Source organism: Anopheles arabiensis, chromosome 3, assembly GCF_016920715.1.
Source record: "Anopheles arabiensis isolate DONGOLA chromosome 3, AaraD3, whole genome shotgun sequence".
Lineage (NCBI taxonomy): Eukaryota > Metazoa > Arthropoda > Insecta > Diptera > Culicidae > Anopheles > Anopheles arabiensis.
This window is the reverse complement of record NC_053518.1, coordinates 44,171,014-44,198,026: the sequence shown is the minus strand read 5'-3', so window position 1 is coordinate 44,198,026 and position 27,013 is coordinate 44,171,014. Positions and strand designations below refer to the sequence as shown.

At 39.9% G+C, this 27,013-nt stretch overlaps 1 protein-coding gene across 11 annotated transcripts in view; it reads left to right on the top strand.

Annotated features, from left to right (window-relative positions):
* LOC120902289 (probable G-protein coupled receptor 158) overlaps window positions 1-27,013 on the top strand; it is a 63,007-nt gene that overhangs the window by 10,063 nt on the left and 25,931 nt on the right. For 10 of the 11 annotated variants that reach the window (XM_040310939.1, XM_040310936.1, XM_040310935.1 and 7 more), the window contains exons 3-7: window positions 2,423-2,997; window positions 18,937-19,726; window positions 23,102-23,341; window positions 23,438-23,612; window positions 23,724-23,792. In XM_040310939.1, coding sequence (XP_040166873.1) covers window positions 18,987-19,726; window positions 23,102-23,341; window positions 23,438-23,612; window positions 23,724-23,792 — 1,224 coding nt within the window. In that variant the 5' untranslated portion in view covers window positions 2,423-2,997; window positions 18,937-18,986. The remainder of the gene's footprint in view (window positions 1-2,422; window positions 2,998-18,936; window positions 19,727-23,101; window positions 23,342-23,437; window positions 23,613-23,723; window positions 23,793-27,013) is intronic. The other variant, XM_040310933.1, reaches the window with a different exon arrangement.

Here is a 27,013-nt window from a genome sequence, read left to right as displayed (position 1 = left end):
CTCTAAAACAGTGTTCTCCAACCTGTAGTCCGTGGCGTTCATAGAAAAAAAATCCGTGAAATAATTGATTTTTTAAGGAATAGCTTTTTACAACACATATCGTACAATTTTTATGATTAATCAAAATTACACTTTCAACAGACATCTCTAGAATAAGATTTAAACATATTTTTTATCAAAAAGTTTTAAAATAAGCCTGAAAATTATACGCACTCAATAACTGTGAGTCGAGGCAAATATATTTTTAAAGTCAAGTGGTCCGATATCCTAAAAAGTTGGAGAGCACTGTTCTAAAACATACTAAAACCTACATAAGAAATCGATTATTAAAGAATTGTAAGATCTCTATATGATCGTGTAAGATCATTGTCTAAAACATATTTTATTTCGACACAGATCCATGAAGTGAATCGTCGTCGACATCATCGTCGAATCGCAAATATTTTATTAAAACCACATTAATATGATTAATCCCTTTTGTATATTTTTAATCCAATCATTATACTTATTTTTAATTAATCCCTATAACATCGCCATTGACCTACGAAGCTCCACGTGTCTGGGTCCTTTTCAACACAACAACTCAAAACCTACAGATGTAACGGATTTGCCAAGCAAAGTCACCTTCACCTTTGACAGTTTATTGGCTCTTTATCGAAAAGGGTTGTCAAGGGACAGGTTTCACCCTCATTACGAATAAACGATCGAAAATCATGTTGCCAAATGTCAACGTCCTTGTAGGCCTTATGTTGAATCCTTTCCCAAGAAAGCCAATGTTTTCTTACGGCCCTTCAGCCTAACCTCACAGTACTAAAAGCCTGCTGAATTCTTCATAGTCAGTACTTCTAAGAAACCGTATGGCAAAATGGATGCTTCAATTGGTCTCCCGAGATTTGTATACAACCTTATTGCTAGGAATATCATTTTGTCTGGTGGGACGTTTGTGTTTACAATTCCACGATAAAAATTCGTCCCACCAACTAAGTGTGTAATCCTTTCTGTTTGTTCGGCTTTCGTTACCCCAGATGTGGAGTTTTATTGCAGAAAAAGAGTCTTTCTGAAACTGATTCTTTATTTTTTTAAGATGGATTTCTTATAGGTAAATAGTCAATGTGTAACTCATCACTCATCATAATGTATACAAAATATCATTTATAAAAATATAATCAAACTTCTTCAGCATACTATACAGAAAAAGATGAGAGAAAACAAAAATGCCTTCCTACATGCGTACCATGAGTGCCTGTTTACGCAACCTCGTACGACATCCAAATAATTGACTTCATACGAGTACGGTATCACATCTGCTCTAAGGACCAACTACCACTCAACAGTATTACCACAAATACTGACCGACCATCTCTTCTTCTCGTTTCCCCATAACACGGAGACGAGGGCAACAGGCAACATCTTGAAATTGGCAGTTATCAAGATTCACGTCACTATCATTTACCCTCTCATCTGACCTGGTCCTTCACGTACCATTCGTGTCAGTGTTTGGTCACATATTTTCCCTGATTGTTTTTAGGGCAGTCTGCACACACACGCACACAAAAACCGATCAGAACCACTTCGATTGAAGGGCTCAAGGCGTGGGGCCCTATCCGTAAGCCAGACGATCGCCAGCAAAGTGATGATGCTCGCGTAATAACAAAATCGACTCCGATTGGAAAGGATATTGGGTCATACGTGCTCTACATACACCTCTACTATCCTTACCAGCTTGAGCTTTTGGGGGCTTACCACCAATATTTCACAAGTGTTGTTTTGGTTTTTTCTCGCGACTCTTTCTCCCCAAATTCATAGTGCTAACGCTAGCTCACGGTTAGTGTTGCAGAATCATCACCATGAACCTCGAACTGCACCACTAACTCCTTCCCTCTTTTCCCCAGCGTCATGTGTATGTGTGAGTACGTTGAAATTGAGGCCAACATCGAAAGAGCATGATGCATCCTGTGAGAGTACCATGTCAATGGCCTCGACTTCACTCTACTGTTTTGCTATTCAAGAACCGTGCCGATGGTTCGACTGTCGAGCGACGGCACAACAGCTATCGTTCCCCTTTTCGCACAAATGTATTTGAGTGAAGATACACATTAAGATTACGCCAAGAATCGGATCAGGCCAATTTGATGCCAGCAAAGAAGGAAAGGCAATACACGGCGCGCTTTATTGTTATGATTATCACTAACGAGCATCGTTTTGAAATCAAATACAGCATTCACGCAAGACACTGCTGATTGATGATAAACACAACGTCAATCTTTAACCACTGTGGCAACGTTATTTCGTGAATCATAAATGCAAATTTGTTACTAACTTCGCCACTTCAAACGCTTCAGTAAAGTTTTCTACTTCATCTTTTGCGTCAAATTGAACTCATCACTGAAAGGCCCTTCTTACTTTTCTTTTCCAATTACAGAAAAACCTTCATCGTTCGGATTATTAGTAGCAATACGAAGTGTTTTGCAAATTCTGTCGTGTATTTGCGGTCGTTTTTGCACCATGTGCTCTTTTCTCGACACGTGTTTTCCATTTTCAACTATCTCTCGAAACAACGAAACCTGATACACGAGTGGTGCGTGCATAAATGTGTTCAGTCCAAACGCAACACTTTCATCTACAAGTGTGTTCATAAAAATTGGAATAACCCACGTGAAACAGCGACGATCGACCTCGTCGCAATATCGAAGGTGACTTCAAAATCTAGTCTGCACTCGGTGAGGTGCTCGTATATGGTTCATAAAATACATTCCAGAGGGCAGTAAAAAAAAAGAACACCCATTCGTCGGCTGCCATTCAATAACAGTATCCACTCGAGAGCGGAACAGCGTTGCACAGAGTTTGGCTTCTCGCAAAACTTTCGGAAAACATACAGATACATCGTACGAAAATAAATCAAATTCCGGTAACGATGCCGACACCGCTGGACAGTGGACGGCTTGCGGTCGGTTCAACAAGTGACTCGACCTTAGCGTCGGATCGAGCGTGAAGAGGGTAAGTGTTTTTCTTTTCCCACCTTTTTTCTCTCATTCTGTCGTTTGGTTACCTCCCGTGTAACCCGTGTAAGGTCCTCCCATATTGATTTTCAACCAAATTTCCGTAGCCGAGTATGATGAGTGTTTGGATTTGAACCGCTTGGTAGAGAGGTTGTACGGTTTTATTTATTTGCCAATGAAACCCCCTACCTCGAACTCGTAGCGCTTGTTTAAAAAAAGACAGAAAAATAGTAATTGCTGATTGGATCCTTCACTACAAGGAATAAAGTGAAGGAGAAATAAAAAAGGCAACCAACATAAAGTGCGTACTTCGGCTATATGTTTAATGAACTATATTCTAAAAAACCATAACATAACTTCCAACTCAATTCTCTACGCCATGATAATAATTCAATTTTAGTAATGTTGGCAAACGTTCTCCCATTATATATGCAATGTAATACAAATGTGCATGGAGGCTTTTTAAGTCCTACTATAATCATAATTCCAAATGATGGGAAGGAATTTTGATAACCCCAAAGCAACTCAAATCACCTCCCTTAAGGGTTCATCCAACAAAAACCTTTCCTGGGAAAGCACGTGGCCAAACGTCTCCACGCTAATTTCAAAACGATTGCAATAGTAAAAATAATCATTCCATCGTTCAGAACCATCAATCCCCGCAGGGAGTCGAAACGAGGAGCAGTGGGAGCGTATTTTATTGCGCCCTGCTAAACCTCATTCCCCCATTCCCACGCCCCGGATCCGTGGTGATCTCCTTTAATTTATGTTTATTTTGGCATCGGTTGAGCGAGATGCACCAACAAGGGGCCTCGTACCCAAACACGTCCATCTCGTAACGGTGCCAAGATCGAAAATTGCTTTTAATGAATCATAACGAAAGGTTTACGGATTATTTGCGCCGATCCCGCACGTTCTCGTTTTTATTCCGAATTACGACTTGTTTGCAAGTATTTTGCGTAAACAAATCGCAACATCTTTTATTACCAGCGCACAATCACAACCAAGCCAATGATGCGTATCCTATCCTTGCTTTCATGATTTCCAGCTTGCAAACCATTGTGCCATTAATGGGCGATGATGATAATGTGCGCTCGTAAACGCACTCGGAAGTGGTTGGTGTCTATTCTTTAGCGGAAAAGGAGTGTTTTTCCCCAATCATTTACTTGATTTCTATTTACAACGAACGAAGTAAAAGTATGTAAACAATGAGCAGCGAAATGTAGGTCATACTCTGCCTGTGCATGTTGCAATGGACGGACTTTGATGCGCACAAAGTTGAACAAAACCTGCCTTGCATCAACCGTTGCAATAGTGGTAGAATAAACACTGAGAAGCTGCCTGGGAATCTTCATTGCTTACTTTTGCTCGACTGAAGTGTATAATGATTTATCTAACAATTTACTGCCGTGAACTCGTGAGAGTGGTTAGTACAAACTTCATCTAACTCAACCAAAGCTTCCAAAATGGCAATGGTTCGCCGCGCTCCTTGCTTGGCAGAAATTACCCAATCCCGGATTTTTGCCGCCTTTTAACGAGCACGAGTACGGTTCTGTGCTACGTCGCGAGCAGTAAAGCACGCAGTGATAATGAAATGGATAATTTTTCACGCTTACGCTTTTTTTTCTCTTTTTGACCCAATCCCATTTCATTCTCACTCCAATTTTGCCATGCTTTGGGCGCAGAGGCGCCGTTCTTTAGCGTGGTTGTTTGTGTGGGAAGGCCGGACACACTTTCCATACTTTATGTTGTGCGATGAGAAGAAACGAAAGTTTGTTGTTATGAAAAGCTGAAAATGATCATGCCGGGAAACTAAGTTGGACCTGGGCGGTTGTTTCCGTAGCGAATCGTTGTGGGATTTTTAAACAAAAGGGCAAGATGTTTGCTCTAGGTATCAGTGTTAGAAAGAAAAAAACAAAAAAAGCTACTACAAGTAAATGTTAGTGTAAGCAAGTGATTTACAAAATGGCATCATATTTCGAGCAAAACCATTCTTCAGGCGTATTTCTCAAACATTTCCAAAATGCTTCCATGTAGTATGAAGTAACGTTTTCAGCCAAACTTGGAGAATTGAGCGTGTGATGCCGATAACAGGCGATAGAGAAACTTTTTTTCATTTGAAATACAATCGTAAATAAAATAAAAATATTCATCGTACGGTCGTAAATTTTGTTCAATATTTTGTTCAATTACATTTTTGGGGTTTAAAATTACATCTTAAATTCATGAGAACAGATCAACATGAAAGTATGATTCGACACTGCAGTCATTGGAGAAATATTTGCAACATTGACTCAGCTTGTATTACGGCCAATTGTTTAATTAAAAATAAAATTGTATTATTGCACTTATAAAATTTTCATGTTTAATTTTCCAACAACTTCCTTTTACAACAACAAAATATATTTTAATTTAAAAAATTAAATGATTATTTTTTTCACTTTTTCTTTGCTACCCAACATCAAGTAGCAACGTTCTCGGCCAGCCGCTCGCTCAATGCCACGACCACGCTGCTAACAACCGGATGTGACATGTGGTCCACGGACGTCAGCAAGCAAAGCAGAAAACATGCAATGCGATCCTTTCAAAAAGGGGTTTTTTTATGGAAATGATAATGAAGGCATGGCAATCGTTTCACATCCGTTTTACTGTTAGTTGCTCGTTGGCTCCACTACGTGTTCGTCGTTCGTCCTTTGCCGCTTCGGAGCTCGCTTATGAATATGAATGAAGCTCGCCATTCCCCTTTTCTCGAATACACGTCCGCGGATTTATCCACTGTAAGACGATTTTGCCAAGAAACACCATCATCGCAGCATCCAAAGTCTGTAAGATCGTTCCCTGCTAGCTTCGTACGTTTGTCGTGTTCGGGCGTACGGATTACACACACACACACACAGTCATTAGCGTGCGTTGACAGTGACACTGGATTTTCCGGTTTCACCATACATGCGCACACAAAGTTTGGATAACAAAAACACTCACAGCAATCCCACGTTTACATTCCACGTTCCCACGTGACGGAGGTGAAGGGGGTTGAGTTTGAATAATAAAAACTATGTAAATGGAACCACCGGAACGAATGCGATCAGATCAATGAAAGATGGTAAACCCTATTTTGCAGTTTCAAATTTGCAATGCCGCAAGCGTTGACCATGATCTATGCATACCGCGAATTCGGTTACACTTGGCTGTGCAAATGTATAGTTGTGCTGCCCATCAACAGTATCTACTGAGTTATATTTCAAACATACCTCATAGCTAGATATAAACAAAACCTAACAGCTGATAACACTAAACGTTTCGTGAAAAAGTTGTTTCTACTAAATTGACATTTACATATTTCCCGTGTTCGGTAACATACAACATACAGACTAAAAATAATTGATTTCTCTTTTCCAAGCCCCATGCAAACGGGGCTTCTGCCATGGGTTTTACATAATTTTCTATTACTTTTACCGAAAAACATGCCGCAGAAAAACTCAATTTCGTAAGATGCTTTTTTGGCCCCATTTGTCACGTACCAAACGCCCTTTTCAAACGCCGTGGGCTCGCACGGCACCAATCCATTGGCCCCAATCACATTATGCTTTTCTTGCGATGGTTAATTTGCATAGATCCTATAAATTATGGTACGCGAGACGGAACCATTACCGTTCGCCCTGCGGTTGGTTCCGTTTCGATTTCATTAGATTTAACAAGATCAGTGTTGTAATATCCTGCTGCAAGGGTGTTCGCTTTTCACGTCCGGTCGTTGTTTTATGAGTCATCGGAAACTGCGATACACACAAAACATACACACACACCTTGCAACACTTCCGTACCTTAAACAAGAAGTAAGGCGCAGAGATTAAAACGCATCTAATACTGATTCATCACGCGTTGTTATTCCTCAGCAATAGCCTACAACCCGAACGAGTAAACGACCCAAAAGCAATCAAGCTTTTAATGTAAATGAAAACGTTGACCGTTGACATAGCAAAGAAAAGCCCCCGGGGGCCTGTGAGTGCCAGTAAACCAGTATGACTGCTCCCCATCCCTGGCCACCTGACTCGGGAGAACAATTTATCAAATATTTGCGCAAAGGTACAACAAGGAACGACGGCTCACCCGGTACCAAACACTACACAAGTGTGTCGTTATGTTTGCTGATGTGTGTGTGTATTTGTGTATGTGTGTGTGCGTATGTGTTGTTTTAAAGACGTAAGCAAAGAAGCTGCTTTGAGTTGGTAGCCACATCAAGCGTTGGAAAGGGATGAAAACTTTCGTAATGTTCCACAGCCTGGATGTTATCTTACGTATTAGGGAAAACTGGGTGCAACGGGGTGAATGGAGATTAAAAGTTGTAATTACTAAGCCATAGTCATATCACTTTCATGATGAATGTAAACCGGGATAGAGGTCACAAATGTAAAGCAAAGAACACACAGACAGAGAGAAAGCAAGAAAGGACTACTCATATACTCAGACAGCATACACATATACAGCTCGGGTTTGGAAAGAGTGTATTATTTGTACTTTAAGCTTACATTATTTCCATGTGCTGTATGGCCTTGAAAACCTCCTAAGCTCGATACGGTTATCATTCCACTGCCTGGAGAACTCTTGTATGACCATTTTAAAATAACTTATAAAGGCAAATGAAAATTGTCACTCGTGACAATTAATCGCTATTACTAAATTCATAGAAATTAACAACCATCATAGTGATGCAAGGTTCGAGTCTTTCAAAGCATCTAGCGTCTTTCAATTCTAAAAAACATAGATTATTTGAGAAACAGTTAATTATACAGTTTAACGATACAAGCCAATTATTGTAAATAGAGTTTGAAAGTGGGCGGTTTAAATAATTTCAACACGCCATACAAAACCATTAATCTAGTCCAGTGGTTGTCAACCTTTTTGTAGCTTCTCCCTCGTTGTAGAGTGCATGTAGGATTTTAGTCGGAGGTTCGATGAGACACGGTTAGTTGATATACAATTGAATATTATCGCTGAAGCAAACATATTTACTGAAGAAACGTAAAACACTATTCCAATTGTTGTTGAAAAAGTTTATGAAAATAAATTATAATTCATTTTTTACAGAAAAAAGTAATGAAATCGATTTGTAAAACTCAATGTAAAAATTTATAATTCATTCATTCAAAAAAAACTAATTAAATCAATTTTGTAATGTATCTTATTGAAGACACAATATGCGCAATCTAACAAGACATAACGTAAGTGTCAATTGAGTTTAAAAAATACTAGCCAGATGATGATGATTGTTCCACTGGCAGTCACTGTCACAGAATTTTCTAAATTAAAATGAATCGTTGACTCGACTATTGGGGTATTCATATAGAGCTTATCATTAAACTGCTACCATTAAGTCAACATTTCATATCACACGACAAGGCTTTTACTACCGTAAAGAAGCGCTATCAATACAAACAAATAACTTCTAAAATGTAGCTCATTTATCATTTACTTCGTCTACCGAGGTGTAGGCTTTTTGAAACTTCATGTGAAATCAAACTATAGTTTTAAGGATATTATTCCAAACAAATTTCTTGCACGTCACTCAGAGCAACAAGTATTGTTCTATTGTTAAACCTCTAAACACGTTATCAAGCTAAATAAATAAAGGTCTCATTATTTTACTTCGTTTCACAACAAAAGCTATTCGCTAAAAGAAACACAAGAGAGTTAACTGTCATGGAAGGTTTTCAATTTATTCATCACATCAGACCAGAATCGAGCGGCTATGGTATTATACTTATTTCTATTATATATGTACCGTATATCCCACCACCACCATCTCCAAGAATGTCATGACGTGAGCGTTTGTCTATGACGCATGCTGTACAACTTTTATGACGAATTGCAGAATTGCGGATGGTGATGGGATGTGCCAACTGGAGGCGATGAAATATACCGGCAATAACTCGGCAGAAAATCTCTCCTCAGCGGCATCAGAGATACTTCACTTCGCTCACAAACCGTAAAAAAAAATCCTTCTTGCTTGCCCTGAACCCACTGTTGATTGATTTTATATGTTGAAGATTTTTCATCACCTTCAACCTTAAAAAAAAGGTGCGTGCACACGTACGAGGAAAAAAAGGTGCCTCGCACCTCAATCCTTTATTTCAACAAAAAGCAAAACGGTGCCTGAAGCTCACACTTGAGAACCATCGTGAACGGCAAGTTGGACAGCAAAAAGGTGGAGGAAAAATGAATTTTCATGTGCTTGCATAAAATGTTTCTCCTTAGAAGTTGGCATCCAACCAGGCCCATGGCATCTACAACGTGAGATTGAAGAAATATCAGCCGCGACCGCGAATATAAGGGGCGTGCGTATTGTAACATCGCAACAGTAAGAACATGGGGTAAAGTTTGCAGTTCTCTCTGCCATTGTTTCAATCTATTACCCCCTCCTCTTCCAGTCTAAAAATGCTCCCCGAGGGATGTTGGTTTTGGTTGGAAATTGATAGGGATCAGCAGTGAAACGGCCCGGAAATGAATGAATCGTTTTGCGTTTAGTTTATTTGCGTAAACTTTACAAACTGCCACTGGCTGTTGGCCTGTGCGCCGCGCTCATTCAACTGAACATTTGATTCCATTTTCCAAGTTTTTAATAATTTTACTAGCCGGTACTACGTGAAATTCTCCCGGAGAAAAACAAGAATATGCTACGCGTGCCATTACGATAAGAATTTTGATGATTTAAAATTAATGTTAACCTGTACTACACAAGTGACTTTATAATGCGTTGCTTCAAACTAAGGAAACGTTGTGCCTGTAAAGAAGGCTTTTAAGAGTATTTCAAACATATGACGTATATCTTAATGTTTGTAAATATTAAAACAGGCATCACTTAATTTTGTTACGAAGAATACATATTAATTGCTGGGGATCTTTGTGCATTTGAACCCAAACTGTACCTGATATTATGTGACACGTGTATTTATGAAAAATTATACGAAACCACTACCGTTAAAAGATCGTACGCACACAACCGCTGTATTTTTCTCTGTTTTGCTGCATCAGCGCAAAACAGTTGTGTAGGACCCTACAAAGGCACCTTTTTACCCTAGACCACAAAGTTATCCTCGTGCAATCTCCAAAAACGATTACGCTGTCTGACATTTTATCAGTTTCGAAAAAGTTCTCATCTTCGACCACCACTCCTCCGCACATAATTCGGCTTGTTACTGCGTTAAACTAAGGCATTTGGACATCTGGCGGAAATAATATTTCATGCCTTATTTAGCGGAAAAATCGGCTTCCTGGAGGTTGAGCTTTCTTCGATTCGATGTCCGTTTTGAGCAACAATTCATTAAAAAAATAAGCATTGTTGTTTTATTTTTATTGAGCTTTTTATTGTTTACATTTTACAAAACAGTGGCTTCCGGTAGCAAAAATCACTTCTGCTGGGGAAATTCAGACGATAAAACTTCGTAAATCAGACGATGATCATTTGGTATAGATTTCATCATCTTATAAGCTGTTTTTTGGTGCCTCCTCATTCGAGTAGTTCTTATTCATCATTCACACATTTCTACTTGAGCACATATGTGTCTGATCAAAATTCTGGTGAACTTGTTTTATTACTCAGTCAAAACGTTTGATCGGGTAAAAATATTGATGTGCATAATGACTCACTGTAATGACTCACAGTGAATGAGTTATTACTCGATACGGAGATTAAACTTTTCAAGAGTGAGTTCAAGATTTAACTCAACCGTCTAACTCATTCACTGTGAGTTAAATCACGCTAAATTAAAAACATTGCAAAATAATTCTTAGCGTATCTTTTCACGTTTGCTAATGTTTGAACTATTATTTGAACTTAATTTGAACTATTTTTCTACCACGAAAAATGATAAATAGATCTATTATTATTTTTATTATGTTAAGTTTATAATATCGTACTCCATCCAAACGGAATTCTAGCAACAACAACAGAACAAATCATCAACTAAGCCCATCGTGCTCAAACAATCAACATCGAAATAGATTTCCTCCAAGCAAGATATCATTTTCCAGCTAGCTGTAAAATGTTCACATGTACTGAAATCATCGAACGATATTGATAAAACACACAGACTCACAAAACGAAGTAACACAGGACACAGTGTGTCGATTCGATAAAAATCTGATTGTAATCGGCTCAGCATCTCAGTGCCTCGCAGTGCCTCGCAGTGATTGGAAACAGCGATCAAATGCACGCTTTTCGAACACAGAAAGAACCAAAGATAAACGACAAAACGCGAGCGTACGGAATGGAATTAATACAAACTCAACTACAATGCTAATCTTATCGTAGCTTCACAGTTGTGGCCAAATCCCTAGCTCAGCAGGAACGAAACGTTCACCATCAGCCGGGCGATTGATGAGATAAATTGCGGGAATTGTCATTCCAGTTGGATTACCATTTTTTCATTCATCCGTCAACGATTGCATCGGAGACGAACCATATCCATCCAATCAATGTCCTTGCAACGGAGAAGAATTTGCTCCTCATTCGTTTTTTGCCTTTTTGTTACTCATTTGCTATGTTCGGCGCTAGTCAAAAAACGAAAATTCATCATGTTAAGAAAGTACAATGAATTTTTATCTGTCTGATTTGACGTGGAGTTGGAAAAAATCCAACCATCCACAATTGCATTCAGTAGAGTACGGTTCAACAATTGGCAACCATTCACCACATTGGTCAAACAAATGGAGATCCTGATTTAGGCGATACACTGCCAACCCACAATGACAGTTTTCGGCCGTATCGTGCAGATTTTGTCAGCTAGACATCTATTGTTCCGCTAAACGTTCCACCAGCATAGCACGGTATGATAATCCAACTTTTTAGCAAAAGCCTTCCGTAAGCCACCAACGAAAACCACACAAAACTAAGCCGAATGATCAATGACAACGATACGTGCTGGGCGTAGTAGCTGGCCATTTCCGAGGAATGTTTGCTGCGCCAGTTTGTACTGTCACATAACATCTGTCACCGTTTGACCATGGCCATTCCGACGAACTGTTCTCAATCCAGCATTCCATTCATGCTCCTTTGCCATGCTGGGATATCAGATTTTACAATACGAAACTTTATCGATCTGGGCAGGACAACGGTGCCAGCAACGCAGCTATTCGGGAAGGTTGTATCCCGAGCCGAAAGCTTCACTAATTAAAGTGATAAAATTTTGAGTACCTCCCTCAGCTTTATAATGTGTGTGGAAAAAGTGCGGTGAGAGGGACAGCGGGACGTGGGTAGTTGATTCGAGGCATGCTCACTGTGTGCCCTTTTTCATGTCGAGTGGCTCTCTTTTATGATGAGCATGCAAGCAGATGATTACGATAGTGGAATAATTAACACAAAACGTTTTATAGTTCCACCACCCCCCAACAAGTAGCTTCAGCAGTGGCCACATTTATACGGAAAGCTATCGGGTAAATTAGTTTTGCTTCGTGTGAGTGGAGATACCCGTTTTTGTGCCGTACTTTGTATGCCTAGCTGTGCTGGGAGCGTAAATTATGTTTGCACAGTTTCGAGACAGCTGGAGTTATAATTTTGTTTGCAGCACGCTTAGTATAGAGAGAGAGAGAAAACCGGGTACAAAATAAGTAGTAACGTAAAAACGCGGAGACTACTGATTATTTTTGCTGTCCTCTTTAACATTTGATTCTTTAGTTTTTATTTAGTACACCAAATTATTTTACCCCATTCAATGTTTTGCCCGAGTCTCTCTCGGAGAAGCAGATCGCTTTTGTAGTGATTTGTCCGAGTGAATCTCAGGCTGATTGTTTTCCCCGTTTTGTTGCGTTCTTCGTTGCGCGGCGTTGTGAAACAGCTGTGTGATGACTCACGAGCGATTACGATATGTTTGATGTTATTGTCTGCACTGAAATTCTAAGAAACAATTTTATTCAAGACATGATAACTGCAGACGTGATGCGATAAACTTACTAAAATCGCAACGCTGCTGAAATCATGCAATCCATAAGTCTTGAAAAAACCCAATACTTCAATGATTTATTGTCACTACAAGCAATATCACTTTCAAGTATGTTTTAATATAAGTAGCACGAAAATATCAACTAGAAACATTTTTTTTTATTTTCCAAATCCGAGATAAAAACTGTTCACAATTTTTTTTATCTATTTTTGCAAAATCACGCGACTGTCAAATGGTTAAATATTAAGCACACGCTAAAACATTGCTAAGCAAAATCTGATCATAATTGACCATTTTGTAACACTTCATCTTTTACATTTTCTTGTACAATCAAGTTGTTTTACTCAATCAATGTTTTATTAAATAGAAAAAAATACAGCAAAACCAGTATAACTCATAAGAATTACACGGGTTTTCAAGTCAAATTCGAATGTAAAATCTGTTATTCACCGCATCCAAGATGTTTTTCAACAGCTGTCCAATGGTTTATTTGTTTCAAAATGAAATTTCAGTTTCAACACATGATTTTCAACCCATAATAAAGAACTGTCAAACTTAATCTAGCTTGAGACGTGTTGAAAATCATGCTGTACATTTTAAAAAATATTGTGATGGAAATGAAATGTCAGATCGATGTGGAACAACATTTTGCATGCGATGAATAACAATGTTTACATTCGAAACTAACTTGGAAAACCCTGTAAACTCTGTAATGCAGTTGCCCCAAGTCTGCATTATCGACTAATTTGTTTGATTATGTATCGCAAGATTTACCTATTTTTCAGTGATTTAGTTATTTCATCAGCATGATTCAACACGCCTCAAGGTGGATTGAGTTTGACAGTTGTTTGTTATGTGTTGAAAAACAAGTGTTGAAACTGAAATTTCATTTTGAAGGAAATGCACTATTTGATAGCTGTTGAAACACTTCTTGGATGGGGTGATTCGCTACAATTATTTAACTTCTAAATTGAATCTAACTAACATCATAAATTCACGAGACCGACCCAGCCCAGTGAGTCTATTACCGAAATATCATCCAAACTGATTGGACTGTTTGATTAGTATATACGGGTATTGAAAATGAATGTTGATAGTCTGGACAAAATCAAAAATACTCTGAGAAAATTGAACATGTTTGGAATGTTTATACCAGGCCTGTGGCCAGGACTTTCCAGATTGATTCTTGAACATACTTTTGCCGCAATGGACGAGCTATGCCATCAAGATTCTCACAATGACAAACTTGCAGCTCATATTTAACTTCTATATCTTTTAATCCCACAATAAACTCAACCCAACGCCCGCCCAAGATCCTTTCTTGACAGCGCATCGATCTTTAGGCTAATGTTTTCCCGCTTAACAAAACTGCGACCATGCATCTTGATCTTGTTCAGCACAAACGCTGAAGCTAAATAAATATCTTAACTAAAGCTAAATCACTTACCCTGAATGTTGAATGCAGCTGATTCCATCAACAATATTCGCATAGCTTTTAAAAGACCCCAGACCGATGGATATACCTCTCATTGTGGGATGGTGCGCAATGCCGCAGAGCCGTTGAAATCGTATTATAAAAGCAATTAAAACATTCAAATACTTGAGATATTTTGCAAGAGCCACTTCAAAACTTTTGCTTTTAATTAGGGCGAGTTGCTTGTTGTTGGTTGCCCTGAGCAAACGGCAAACTGCACTGTTCCGCCAAATAGCAACCCTAGCAACACCACCACTGCGTCACAAAACAGAAGGAGCAACGCTAGACGAGCTCGCGGTTGCTAGAAGTACACGATCTCAGCACAATTCACAGGTGCTTGAAAGGAGCACCACATCTTGGAACGGTCAGAGTAAGCAGACGATGTGGATGCAAAAGAGTGAGGAAACCTCAGGAAGTGTGGGTTCTTCTACCTTCGGTACCTTTGCTCACACAATGCATTCTTCTCCTCCTTCTCATACATAACCAATGCGATACCCCATCCAATCTGCAGGGGTTCTGCACCTCTTAAGTTGTTTTGCTGGCCATATTTGCGGGGGAGAATGGTGGAGCAGCATGTCTGGAAGCATGTAAAACACTCTGAAAGCGTTACGCGACAAATCAACACAACGAAAACACACGCACACGTACATGCACACTAAGAACGGAATGTACATAGCACCATGTCTTGCACGGGTATCAGTGATGCAAAACGTGTGAAAACAATTTGTAGCCCGCAGCAAGTGACTGTAAATTATTTTCACTCAAGCTTAAGCAGGAAAAAAAGATACCGAAACGCTTCGAGCTCTGCTCACTGTGTTAAGTGCCCATGACAACGTTGGTTGCTTTAGCATTAACACGCTACACACTAATGAGCTCGGTTGAATGCGTTTGATGCAAACAAACGGTTGCGCTATGAGCATTGAATCAATGGATGTAACTTATGTTATAAACTGTTTTGTCGTTTTTCTTTGTTTGAAGATTCTCAGTAAGTTAAGCAGTTGAACAATTTGTTTTTATTTAATGCTTCATTTCTGACAATTTTCTTCATTCTGTGTGAGTGTTTCATAACCGGTAGGCAACAGATGGGGGTTACAAAAACTTACTTAAAATATTTGTTAAACTCAAGCACATTCGATGGCCGTAGTAAGGAACGAAAGGACTGTCTAGTGTTTGATACGCTGGCTTATACAAAGAGCGGATGTGGTTCAATTCGTATTCCCATTGATTCAATCTTGCTCCCAGGAATTTTGGCATTACATGGGTTTCCAAGTCACTTTCAAATGTAAACATTGTTATTCACCGCGTGCAACATGTTAATCCACATCAATCTGATATTTCATTTCTTTCATAATAATTTTTAATATGTTCAGCATGATTTTCAACACGACTCAAGCTGGATTGAGTTTGACAGTTCTTTGTTATGTGTTGAAAATCATGGGTAAAAACTGAAATTTAATTATGAAGCAAATACACCATGCGGGACTTGAACTCATGACGGGCATGTTGTTTAGTCGTTCGAGTTGACGACTGTACCATGAGCCCGGCTTAAAAAAAAAAAAACAAAGAAATAGCGTACTATTAAATTGCCTTTTTAACAGCACCATTTGAAGCCAGTTATTTAAATATCCTTATTACTGTGTAACCAATCCATGTATTATTCATGTACATTATTAATACAAATATTTGTAATACACATGAGAAAATGTGTGTTCTGTTTCATATTTCATGTTCTTTTTACTTACGTTAACAATAAAACAAAATTGATTTTCTTCTACCTTCTTCTCTTCATTTTCTGATATATACCGTATACCTATTCTCGTTTACTTTTTACCCTTTTTTCAAAAACTTTCCATTGGATTTGATCAATTTCCCGACCCTCCTCATTGTGAACTGTGTTTCTGCTCTTGCTATTGGTGTCAAGCATGATTCATCTCGTTCCAATTTTTCAACTAACTCGATTTGGGACGGGGAAGTAATTCTTTTTATTCAACCAACCACCATACCATACCGCTTCCAAATCTGCCCGTGAATGACATAGATAACATCGTTCTATGGCCCAACACGAGCAAACCTTCAACAGAGAAAGTATTCCAAAGATGACCTTTTTTCAAGTGACCCCATTCTGGCTCGACTCCACAAAACGTTTCCCTATGCCGGTACGGATAACCCCTTCAGCTATGTAATCGTATCACTCCAGGGCTATACGGAGCACATCAATCGGAACATTTCAGCGTGAATGTGTGCGAATCTGTGTGCGTGTATGAGGGAGAGCGATAGAGTTCTTTTTCTCGCTCTTGATACAGCGCAAAATTGGCTTACATGAAACCCGCAAATATCCGGACGACCACTGCCCAGAGTCCTTTTATTCATGCTTCTCATCGAGAAGAATGCGCATAAAACACCAACCACTTTAAAAGTGAAAGGAGCATTTTCGTCCTTTGTCGAAGAGAACCGAAACGATATCGCCAGATATCCCTGAACCAATGCACAAGAAAGAGAGATAGAGCGACAAGCATCTTAAGCAAACAAACTTTATCCACCGGCGTATGGGGTTTTGGGTGGGCTTGCAGCTGTGTCTCTAAACCCCGCGGAAGCCCACCTAGCGTGAGAAAAGTGGGCAGAAATACCTCAAAGATAAAGGGCACGGGAAAAATCGGTCAACCGGCAAAGTTTTGACCGGCCTCTCCTCGGGGAGCCCTTTCTTTAAAGACAGTACCTGATACCGAAGGTCTACCATCCGCCCCAATAAGGGATGACAAATGACAAGCCTGTCAACATGATGCATGATTAGGATGTATTTACTTCTAACGGTTCGTTAGAGCCAACGGAAAATCATTCCGCTGAAGGGCCGGAAAAGAGCACGCTTAACAGAAGGACTACATCGTCCGTTTGACGATGGAGACGATGGACGGGACAATTTCACCACCACAATTTCGTTCAGCGTGCTTCACCGCTTGCGGCGTTGGAATTTGAAGAACGATAGTTCTGCACGGAAAGCCAATGTTGTTTGAGTACTGAGTAGAATTTTAAAAATGTTAGATGCAGTCGGGGGTTTTCGTTAAACAAGTTAATCATTACTGGTTTGGAGCAGAAGTCGCTGGGATGACGTTATCATTACATGCCGCTTATTAGCGCACGATTTCTACACTACTCCTTTCCGAAAAATTATTGAAACGGATACGCACATTATCCGACACAATAATGACCCACTATCGCCGAATCGACAAATGTACCCACGAACCGTATTGTATACCCGATACAGCCAATATAGATTTCACTTTACAACGTCAAACCGTTTAGTTAATCGGCCACTAGAGCTACGACTCGGAATAATTAATGATACAGCCGTGCGCTGGGACGTTTGCTGGAAAGCACGAGTAATTACCACTTCGCCTAACTCGCTTCTTAATGTTTAAGTGCGAGCAACTTTCCGATAACCGGTACATGCCCTACCATCACATACCCCCTTACACCTGCGAGTTCACGCCTGTAACCGATTCATTTATGCCTTGTTTCACCGCCGCTTTGGGAGACCAATGAGCAGCCTGTCAACCCGGGTGGGTCAAACCCGGCGGTTTCGATTTGGACATAAATCTTTCATGAGTTGCCCGCCTCCCGTTGCTACCGGGTTGCCGTCCCACGCTCATGCTACATTATAAGTCATTAAGTTCGGCTTCGAAGCAACCGAATTTTCCGAAGCGCTTAGCGATGCTATTATCTCCTCCCCGTGTTAAATCCGGACCCCCGGGGGTGGGGGGTATTAAATCCGCCATCCTACACACACACACACACACACACACACACACACACACACTACTGCGAGCTGAACTTTGTCACCATCTTTCGCCATCGGGCAACCGGGAAACCCAAACACGGAGAGAAGATTAACGCTTGGCCGTCATGCCGAAATGTAACCTACTGGAAATGCCGTTTCGAGAAAACGTGTCGCCGGCGATTAGGTCATACGCTCAAGAAATGCTGCAAGGGAATGTGTATCGCGTTTTACGGTTTCATCAATACCACGGCTCAAGCACGCAACTACGTGCGGGCGATAAAATGCCCTGAGCCGGGCGGCGCTAAAGTGCCCAATCGTTAATGGAATGGAGAGTTATTTGGTAACCATCGGCACCAGAAAGTACGGTTGCTGTAGGCAGAGAGCAGCCTACTCCACCGGCAGTGTGGGAAGATTAAATTGTACGCACATTCATTAAACCTTCATATTCCTTCGATGATTGAATGTCGTTGATTTCCAGTCAGATACTGACGTTAAGTAAGTGTTGAAGAGATTGTCGGATGAATGTTCGCTGTCAGTAGAAAACGTACAAATCACGATGCAACGTCGAGCTTTATATCAAGATTGTGCAAAAACATACACATTTGGATCAATTGACAAACCACACTAACATGATTTGCTTCTACTGGAACAAAGCTAATGTATAAGACTGCATATTTAAACCAATCTGCTGCTAATTGATGTAATTGTATTAATGCAACTAATCATCATCTTCATTTTCTGCTATTCTTCCAGATGCTCATCAAGGCTATACATCTTCACATCCAATTCAACAAACATCGGTGATGGGTCATCTTCATCATCGCCACCATCACCCGGCTCATGATCGGCTGCTCGCTAGACTCGTTTTCGGTACTGTATTGCGACCGACAAGCTCGCCGTCCCAACAATACCACTGCTATCGTCACCGACACGTACTGCGCTGGGTGCTCGTGGGGCTTATCTCCTTCCTGATTAACTCAGGACATGGACTGGAACAGCTTTCCGGTCAGCAGGAACCCCAAGCTGACCAGCAACCCATCCCACCAACGCTTTCGTCGACCTCCACGCCGACCCCAACACTCCCGCCCTGCGAACAGCGTGCCCTGGACGATATCCCACCCGATCCGTTCTACGACCTGTCGGACATTACGATCAGTGCGGCTAAATCGTTTGCCGATTTTCTCGCTAGCCGCAAGATAGATGGTACGTCTCGTGACGATCGCAAGTTTGCACTCGCCCGCGAGAAAGCCAACGAGCTGGCAACCAGCGTACTGAAGCAGGACGATGGATTGCTGTTGGCAGTTGGCATTGCGTACCCGCGGCTTCCACTGGCCGTGGTACAGTTTCGGGATCAGATCGACAGCGCGCACGTCAATCTGTCCGAGAGCAAGAACTTCCTGTCAACGTACTGGCGCGAGTTGGGAGCTGCATGGAACCAGAGCAATGGCGCACAGTTCTGGGGTGCTCCGTTTCGTGACTGCGGCCCCCTCTACGGACGGTGGCTTTGGCCGTACAGCGTTACCGTGGAGTCACAGGGTGTCAAGTAAGTTAAGTTTGGTAACACCTTCCTTCTATGTAACACTTATCAGTTGGTTACCGCGAGTGCTAGAGTAGCAAATCTCTACAGGCCAACGAATACTTCCATCCGGGCCGGCTAATTATTCACAAACTTCTTCATTCCACGATTTCATTCGTTCGTCAGCAGCAAAGAGATTCCATAACTCTTAATTATGTATGATTGGAATGAAAAATTATGTACAATTTATCGCTACCACCACTACAGGAACACAATACGATGACTATAAGAACCATAACACCATTAATGGTACAGCGGAATATGATTTTTTGTTATGTTGAATGGTATAAATGGTTATATTTACGAAGGAAATACGATATATCCCTAATTAAATGGTAAACTATTCACATGTTTCCATTATTGACATTAATAAAAAAAATACGTTCATTAAAAGTTATCTTCACCACTCCCAATTGCATCACTATTGGTAACGAACGCTAATACTAAAATTAAATATTAAAAAATTTAAAAAAACATTTTTTGAAAATCATCACACTGATTCAAGAACCAATTTAATTGAATTGTTATTGTATTTGTATCATATGTAAAAATCAATTGGCATGTTACCAAAATCAAAACATTTGATTGTTTTAGTTATAAAAAGTGCAAATTTTGGAAATTTGCACCATTTTGAATGAAATATTTAAATGTCATAAATGTCGACCATAAAACATGATTTTTGATGATGAATCATTGTACTAAATATCTTACAAGCCATTGACATTGTTTTAAGTATGTATTTATAACCATTGCAACGTTTCCTGCACTGATATTCATTATAAAATTACCGGAACAGGCAAACCTATTTGGTTTACAAGCCCAAAGAAATTACCTCCATAATTTGTGTGTCCCGGATAATCCCTTGAAGTTACTTCCAATCAGAACAATAAACCAAAACGACACTTTGATGTTAGCAAAAGCGCTTGTTCGAGAATTAATTTTAGGAGTATTAACCAATTTTGAACAGTATTTGTAGGAATTTGAACGACGCAATCAGAAACGCTTCGAACTCGTTACCAAACGATCCCACAAAGCCTCACGAGTACGAGGAAATGTCATTAATTTCACAATCCCTCCTAAGGGAAATGTACTTGTCTCGAATTCCGAAAAAATTACCAACGATGCTAATAACACGATAACAAGCAAACGACTATTGCCCAGGCGGTGCTAACAAATGTGTGTGTTGCGCTAAAAAACCCCGAACCAAACAGGGGAGGCAAATGTTTGAGATTTCTATCGCACAACTATCTGACTTAACACGGAGACTTTTCATTAGTGACATCCGCATCAAATGAGCCTCGGCACCCGTTCCCTATTCCGCCTACTCGTACCCTTCTCATGGCTCTATTCCAAATTCTGCACGTTGTCCATGCTGCGTATTGGCAGCAATACTGGACATTCTAAAAACAGCTCCGAGTGGTTGCTTCCCCGAAAGCGGATACTTTCAACATCCTAAAACTGAACTCATTCCCGGAAAGGATAGCAAGAATACATTTAACACAACAGCCCAATTGCCCGCATGCCTGTTTGGTGGCCAAATGAAGCGCACGGGTGAACAGTACTGTAACAGCGATGTAACAGTCCAAGCATTTCCATCCACGATTTGGCCTTTTTCTTGTTTCTTTTCTTCTTGCACTAGCTTCCTTTTTTACTTCGCAAAATGGCCCCGAGGAGTTAATTAACATTATTTCATCACCGCCTCGGGCTTATTCTTACGAGACTATTTCACGAGAACAAAGGATATCCATCAACAAGCAGCGGGCATAATTATATGTCCACTTTTCTGTTTGGTGCCGTCTTCCAGGCTCCATGGACGGAGACGGAGGAGGTCTTAATTAAGCATTCGCGAAGTACGGCTGGATTTGTAACAACACTATTACTTACCTGCTGATAAACCTGCTGATACTAATAATACTGATTTTTTTTAGCTGACACGAGAATTCATGGGATTATTAGATTATTATATGGTATAATCTTGTATCTAGCTCTACCAACATTGAAAAGTTTTGGTTACTTTTTTATGAAAAATACAGAAGTTTATTGGGAAGCAGTGTTTTTTTCATATGCGTTAATCTTACATACTTTCCATGTTACTACATCAAAACTAAACTTTCTGGGAAGGCCAATGTGTGAAACAATATGCATCAACCGGGTTGATGATTCTCCATACTTTAATGACAGTTGCGTTCCATCATATTGAATTTCTACAATTTTGTATAGCATAAAATGCATCACAAAATCGTTTTGTTATTCATTTGCAGTTTGAAATGACTTATAGTACTGTTAATACTCGTTAAAGCAAAGTTTAAATTTGCCTTAAACCTTTCCCTACAAAGTATGTATGCTTCAGGAACCTGATCAAGCCTGAGGCGAATCAGTATTTGTTTAAATTTTTTCAAGCTGAAATAATCTAGGTCATTGTTCATAAAGTACTACAGGTCGGTGTAATCTTCATTTGATAGTTAGGAAGTCCAAAGTTTCATTTTAATCCATTATCAACTGTTACTCCCCTTCCACCATTCTCCATAGAAAATTACATTAATGGTTCCTCCTATATTTTAAGCCAGAAAGCTTTAATTTTCAGTCTGTTAAAATAATAGTATTTATCACCCGGGTTGTATCCATTTGACTGTTACGCTCCACCATATTTCATGTTAGCAGTTGTGTTCAAAAAAGATACATTTTATAATTATTATTATTATTTTTTGAATGAATTATAGTACTTTTATTGCACTAAAAAAGACTTTCGAAGCCATTTTTTCTTTCTTCAACACAGCGAAAAACTATCATTCCGTCATGAGCTAACGACGAATCGGCGTTTGTTTACAAATTTTTCTGGATGAAATAATGTAGGGTGAAAATCTGCTGATAGTTTTATGTGTGGTTTTGTATGGAGTGTTAACATGATTTCAGCCACCAAGTGCCAAATTCCATGTAAAACAGCTGGTTAATATCGACAAAGACCCCAATAATGACAAAAGAATTAAGATCCATATGCCCACATGTAGGCTAACCACCACGATGTAGGCTAAAAACCTGAGGCAAGTTTGGCATTTGCTTTTGAGTTTGAGCAGCCAACTGTCAAACTCTATATTTAAGAAAACTAAAACTAAAAAACTAGCTGAGTAGTATCGTGGAAACTTTCAATTGTTGTATTAGCTAAAATTATTTCATTTACATTTTATTATGATTTTTTAAACACCGGTAAAAGATATTCTATACATAACTAAATGAGATACATTCGGGTACAAGGCATTTACTCAAACACTTTCTCAAGGACTAGTTGCTCAAGCTTAATACCTACTAATGAATCCTTCTTTTTACAAAATTCCTTTCCAACAGAATCGTAGCTTCGGCGTTCATTGCAGCCGACGTGGATCAATGCAACGATGCCCTGGAATCGATTTTTGGCCGTCGTCATGTTTGCGATCGTGAGTCCACCTTCTGTCTGCTGTCCGAGCTGGACGCCTCCAAGCCCCGGGGCAAGTATACTTGCGTCTGTCGCCCCGGTTACTACATTCCCAACGAATCAATACAGGGGTTTTCATCTGAGAAAGACGATGGCAACATTACAAACTTTAGGTAAGCGCAAAACTCGCCTTGAAAACGAAGTTAGTGTTCAAAAAGTTCACTAAAACCATCCTCCACCGATACGACCGCTTCCTTGCTTCGTTTTAGCTGCATTCCTTGCCCAAGCGCATGCGAGTGTGATTCGGAGGGTAGCTGCAGCAGCCCGGACGAGGACTTTAGCACCGAAACACTCATGAAGGCTACGATCGGTGCTATCTTAGGAGCTTGTATGCTTTGTTGTTTAGTGTTAGCGTTAATTGTGTTCCGCCAACGGAAGTGCAAGGTACGTATGGCTCAGGAGCGTTTACTATCTTAACATTTTCACTGCATATAATGAACGGTGTTTCTTGCTATTCTATGCTTTCTTTGCATTTTACTCCCTTTTACAATACAGACCATTGCCACCGGGATGTGGACCATTTTAGAAACAATTTTATTCGGCATTTTACTTCTATACTTAGCGGTAAGTGATCGTAGATATCTTTAAACTTTTTTCACTCATTGCAAAATAAAAACATAATTATCGGCTTTAGTTAAATGGGAAACAATTCATTAACTTTAAAGGTTTTAGTGAATAATTAAAATTTGAAACAGAAAACGGAAAGCTATCAATTAACAAGCCATCAAAACCAAACTGGATTGTTTTTCTGCAACAAGATTAATTAGCAAATTAACCATTTAACCGGAAACTAAACGACATGCACCGTCTGCTCTCGTACTGGAAAATGGCAAAAAGGCACGGCAAACCGTTCTTAATAATTCACCCGTCGTGCCAACACGAGCAGCACCCAATTGCGCGAGGGAAAAATGTATGAAAATGAAACTGTCATCAATATTATTCACCCGTGACCCATTGCTGCACCCCGCCGTTACACGTCGAAGAGAATTAATTTAAAAATCTCATCCCCATTTTCTCGAGCACCCCTTGCCCTTTCCTGGTGCGGCAAACTGTTTCGCGAATGATTTGACAAGACTGGAAACCATTAAGTAGGCCACGATGAAGTGAACCATCATGAAAAATTCAGCGGCTATCCTGCTCAGTGTGGTGACCTGGTTGGTGAAGGGATTTTTTTTTTTTAAGTAAAGCAAACCCTTAGCGGGCCGATAGCGTCACGCACCATTGGTTGGGTTTATAAATAGAGAACGACCGAAATTTTTACGGTAGACTCGGTAAAACTTTCAACCGACTAAACAAAACAAAATAACGTGACATTGAACCGGATTTTACTCTTTTTCTAGCTCTTTTAGTATTCTTGCTGAATACGGAAAGAAAATTTGCTCCAAAAACAAACCATCAACCGGAAAAAAGAAACAATCCACAAGCGACCCGCATCACACTCATTTTTATCGTGATCACGTGACCACGTAACACACAACCGCCCAAACCCCCGGTTATTGTTCGACAACAATTTTAATCAAAAGTTTCCAGTCATCATTAAAGTTGCAAAATATGCTCCACCGGCTCCAACAGCAACTCCAACGGTGCGGTTCCATCAGGAAGATTTCTCTTGATTCCATCCCGTCCCGTGCACTTGGTGTTTCGTCTCGACCATCTGCTATCCCCTCATCCTCTCCCTTCTTTGATGAACGACCATTTCGGGGTGGATGTGTTGTAGATGGATCTGTTCGACCATTCTATCATGTGATGCACGGCAACAGCAGCCGTGCGTGTTTAGTGTCGGAAAACTAGTTTACCCTCAAGCATCACCTGCCATGCCAACAACTGGGACACAACAATAATTATTAACAGTCAGCGCGACACTTTCCGGCACTTGGAGCATTATGGTTGAATTACTAATGAGGATGTTTATAAAACAGGACGTTTTTGTTCTCTGTGATGCTGTTGCTACAAATTGTCGTGTTCGTAATGCATATGCATACCGCACGAGAGGGTGTGGCGACAAAAAATACTCGAAAAATTAATTAGCATTGCAAAGGGAAAAACTTTTGAATGAAATTGTCACCTTGTTAGATAGTTCTATGTCTGAAGTGACTTAAAGGATGTTTTGATGTCAAAACAGTGGATATATTATATTCACATGGAATTTTAAAGCCTTAAAGCTTACCTTTAATTTATGTTATTTATAAACGAACCAATTTTTAAATTTCCGACAACATCCCCGTCATGGGTTCAAGACCAATATGGACCGTGCTCCCATGAGTTGGACGGAATATCCTGCTAGGGGTAATCAATCACTGATAACTGATCTTTGGTTACTGATATTCAAGCCTATTAGTGCTAAAAACAGGCCTTAGCCAATAACGAGTGTTGTGCCAAAGAAGAAAAATGTTTAAATAAACTGATATTGACCAATTTAAGATTTAATACTTAATACTGGCTCCCTTTTTTCGGCCATTTCAAATACTCATGACAAACATAAGTGAAACAACTATTGCGTCAATAACCTTAGACATCTTATTAATAAAGCTCCCTAATGGCAGTGTGATCGCGCTACTGGTACTACCAAGGACGAAAAATCCTGCAAAACCGATGCCTTGGACATGCACCTCCTCAGGTTGTCACAAGCAGATACTATTCAAATTTATTTTACATCACTCTAGTGCATCTGTGCGGTAGCGTAATGTTTCGTCTAATTGATCACAACAAGCGTCACAACAACCAATCAATTATATTATACGTACCAACTTCAAAGCACTTGCAAAGCAGATGAAGTTGCAATGCATGTGCACATACATCATCAAACGTACACCCACCTAACCAATGAAAATGAGCTTCACATTCAGCTGCCAGACAGTGCAACAAACCAAACATTTTCTACGCATCGCCGCACTATTGATCAGCGTGCACCGTAAATAAGCACTCCTAATAGAATGGTACAGTTTGTTGAACACTACGCACTAATATTGACCATTTCAGTTGATGGTAAACAGTAACAGCGGGTTCCCATACCTTCTCCTTGTTTTATTTCACCGTGCACTCTACGACAATTATATCACAGTATCTGGGGGCAAATACACACACAAGACATGCAAGATGGTAAAGAGTAATGAGGGAACAGGTGCAATGGAAATTAATTTATGACATGATGACGATTAACATATCGATTCGATAAACGACGCGCTAATCAGCGAGCTGGAAAACGATGACGATTGACAAGCTCATTGATTAAGGATTCACAGATACTGGAATCAACTCAAACGGCACCTCCTCGGCTTGACACGTGTCATGTCTTTGTATGATAAATCAATATAGTATCGCATAGCAAGGCGGTTTTGTTACCATTCTAGGTTGCCATCTTTTTGTTTTAGGAGCCTGTCCAAAAAGGGTGTCGTACAGTAATCCTAAAGGTCTCTTCGAGAACTTAACTCCCGAAATAAGGAATAAGGAAAAGTGTCCCAAAGAATGAAAGTTCGGCGGTACAGTCTTCAACTCGTACGTCTCTCGGTATCAAGGACTGACAATCCGGCTGTGTGTTACTCAAAAAGTCTCAAAAGCCTTTATAGACCGGCATGACCGCGTAGGTCGTTACCCCAATAACGGTTAATTTCTCAGTTTTCTATTAATATACTTAATTTCTACCATACTCGTTACAAGTAATTACGTTCAGAAATGAGTATTTATCATTTATTACAGCAGAAATGTTGGAATAACAAAATTATGAGATGTAGAAACATTATAAAACAGCTTCTCTGACAAGATAGATTTGGAATAGCTGGTGCTCT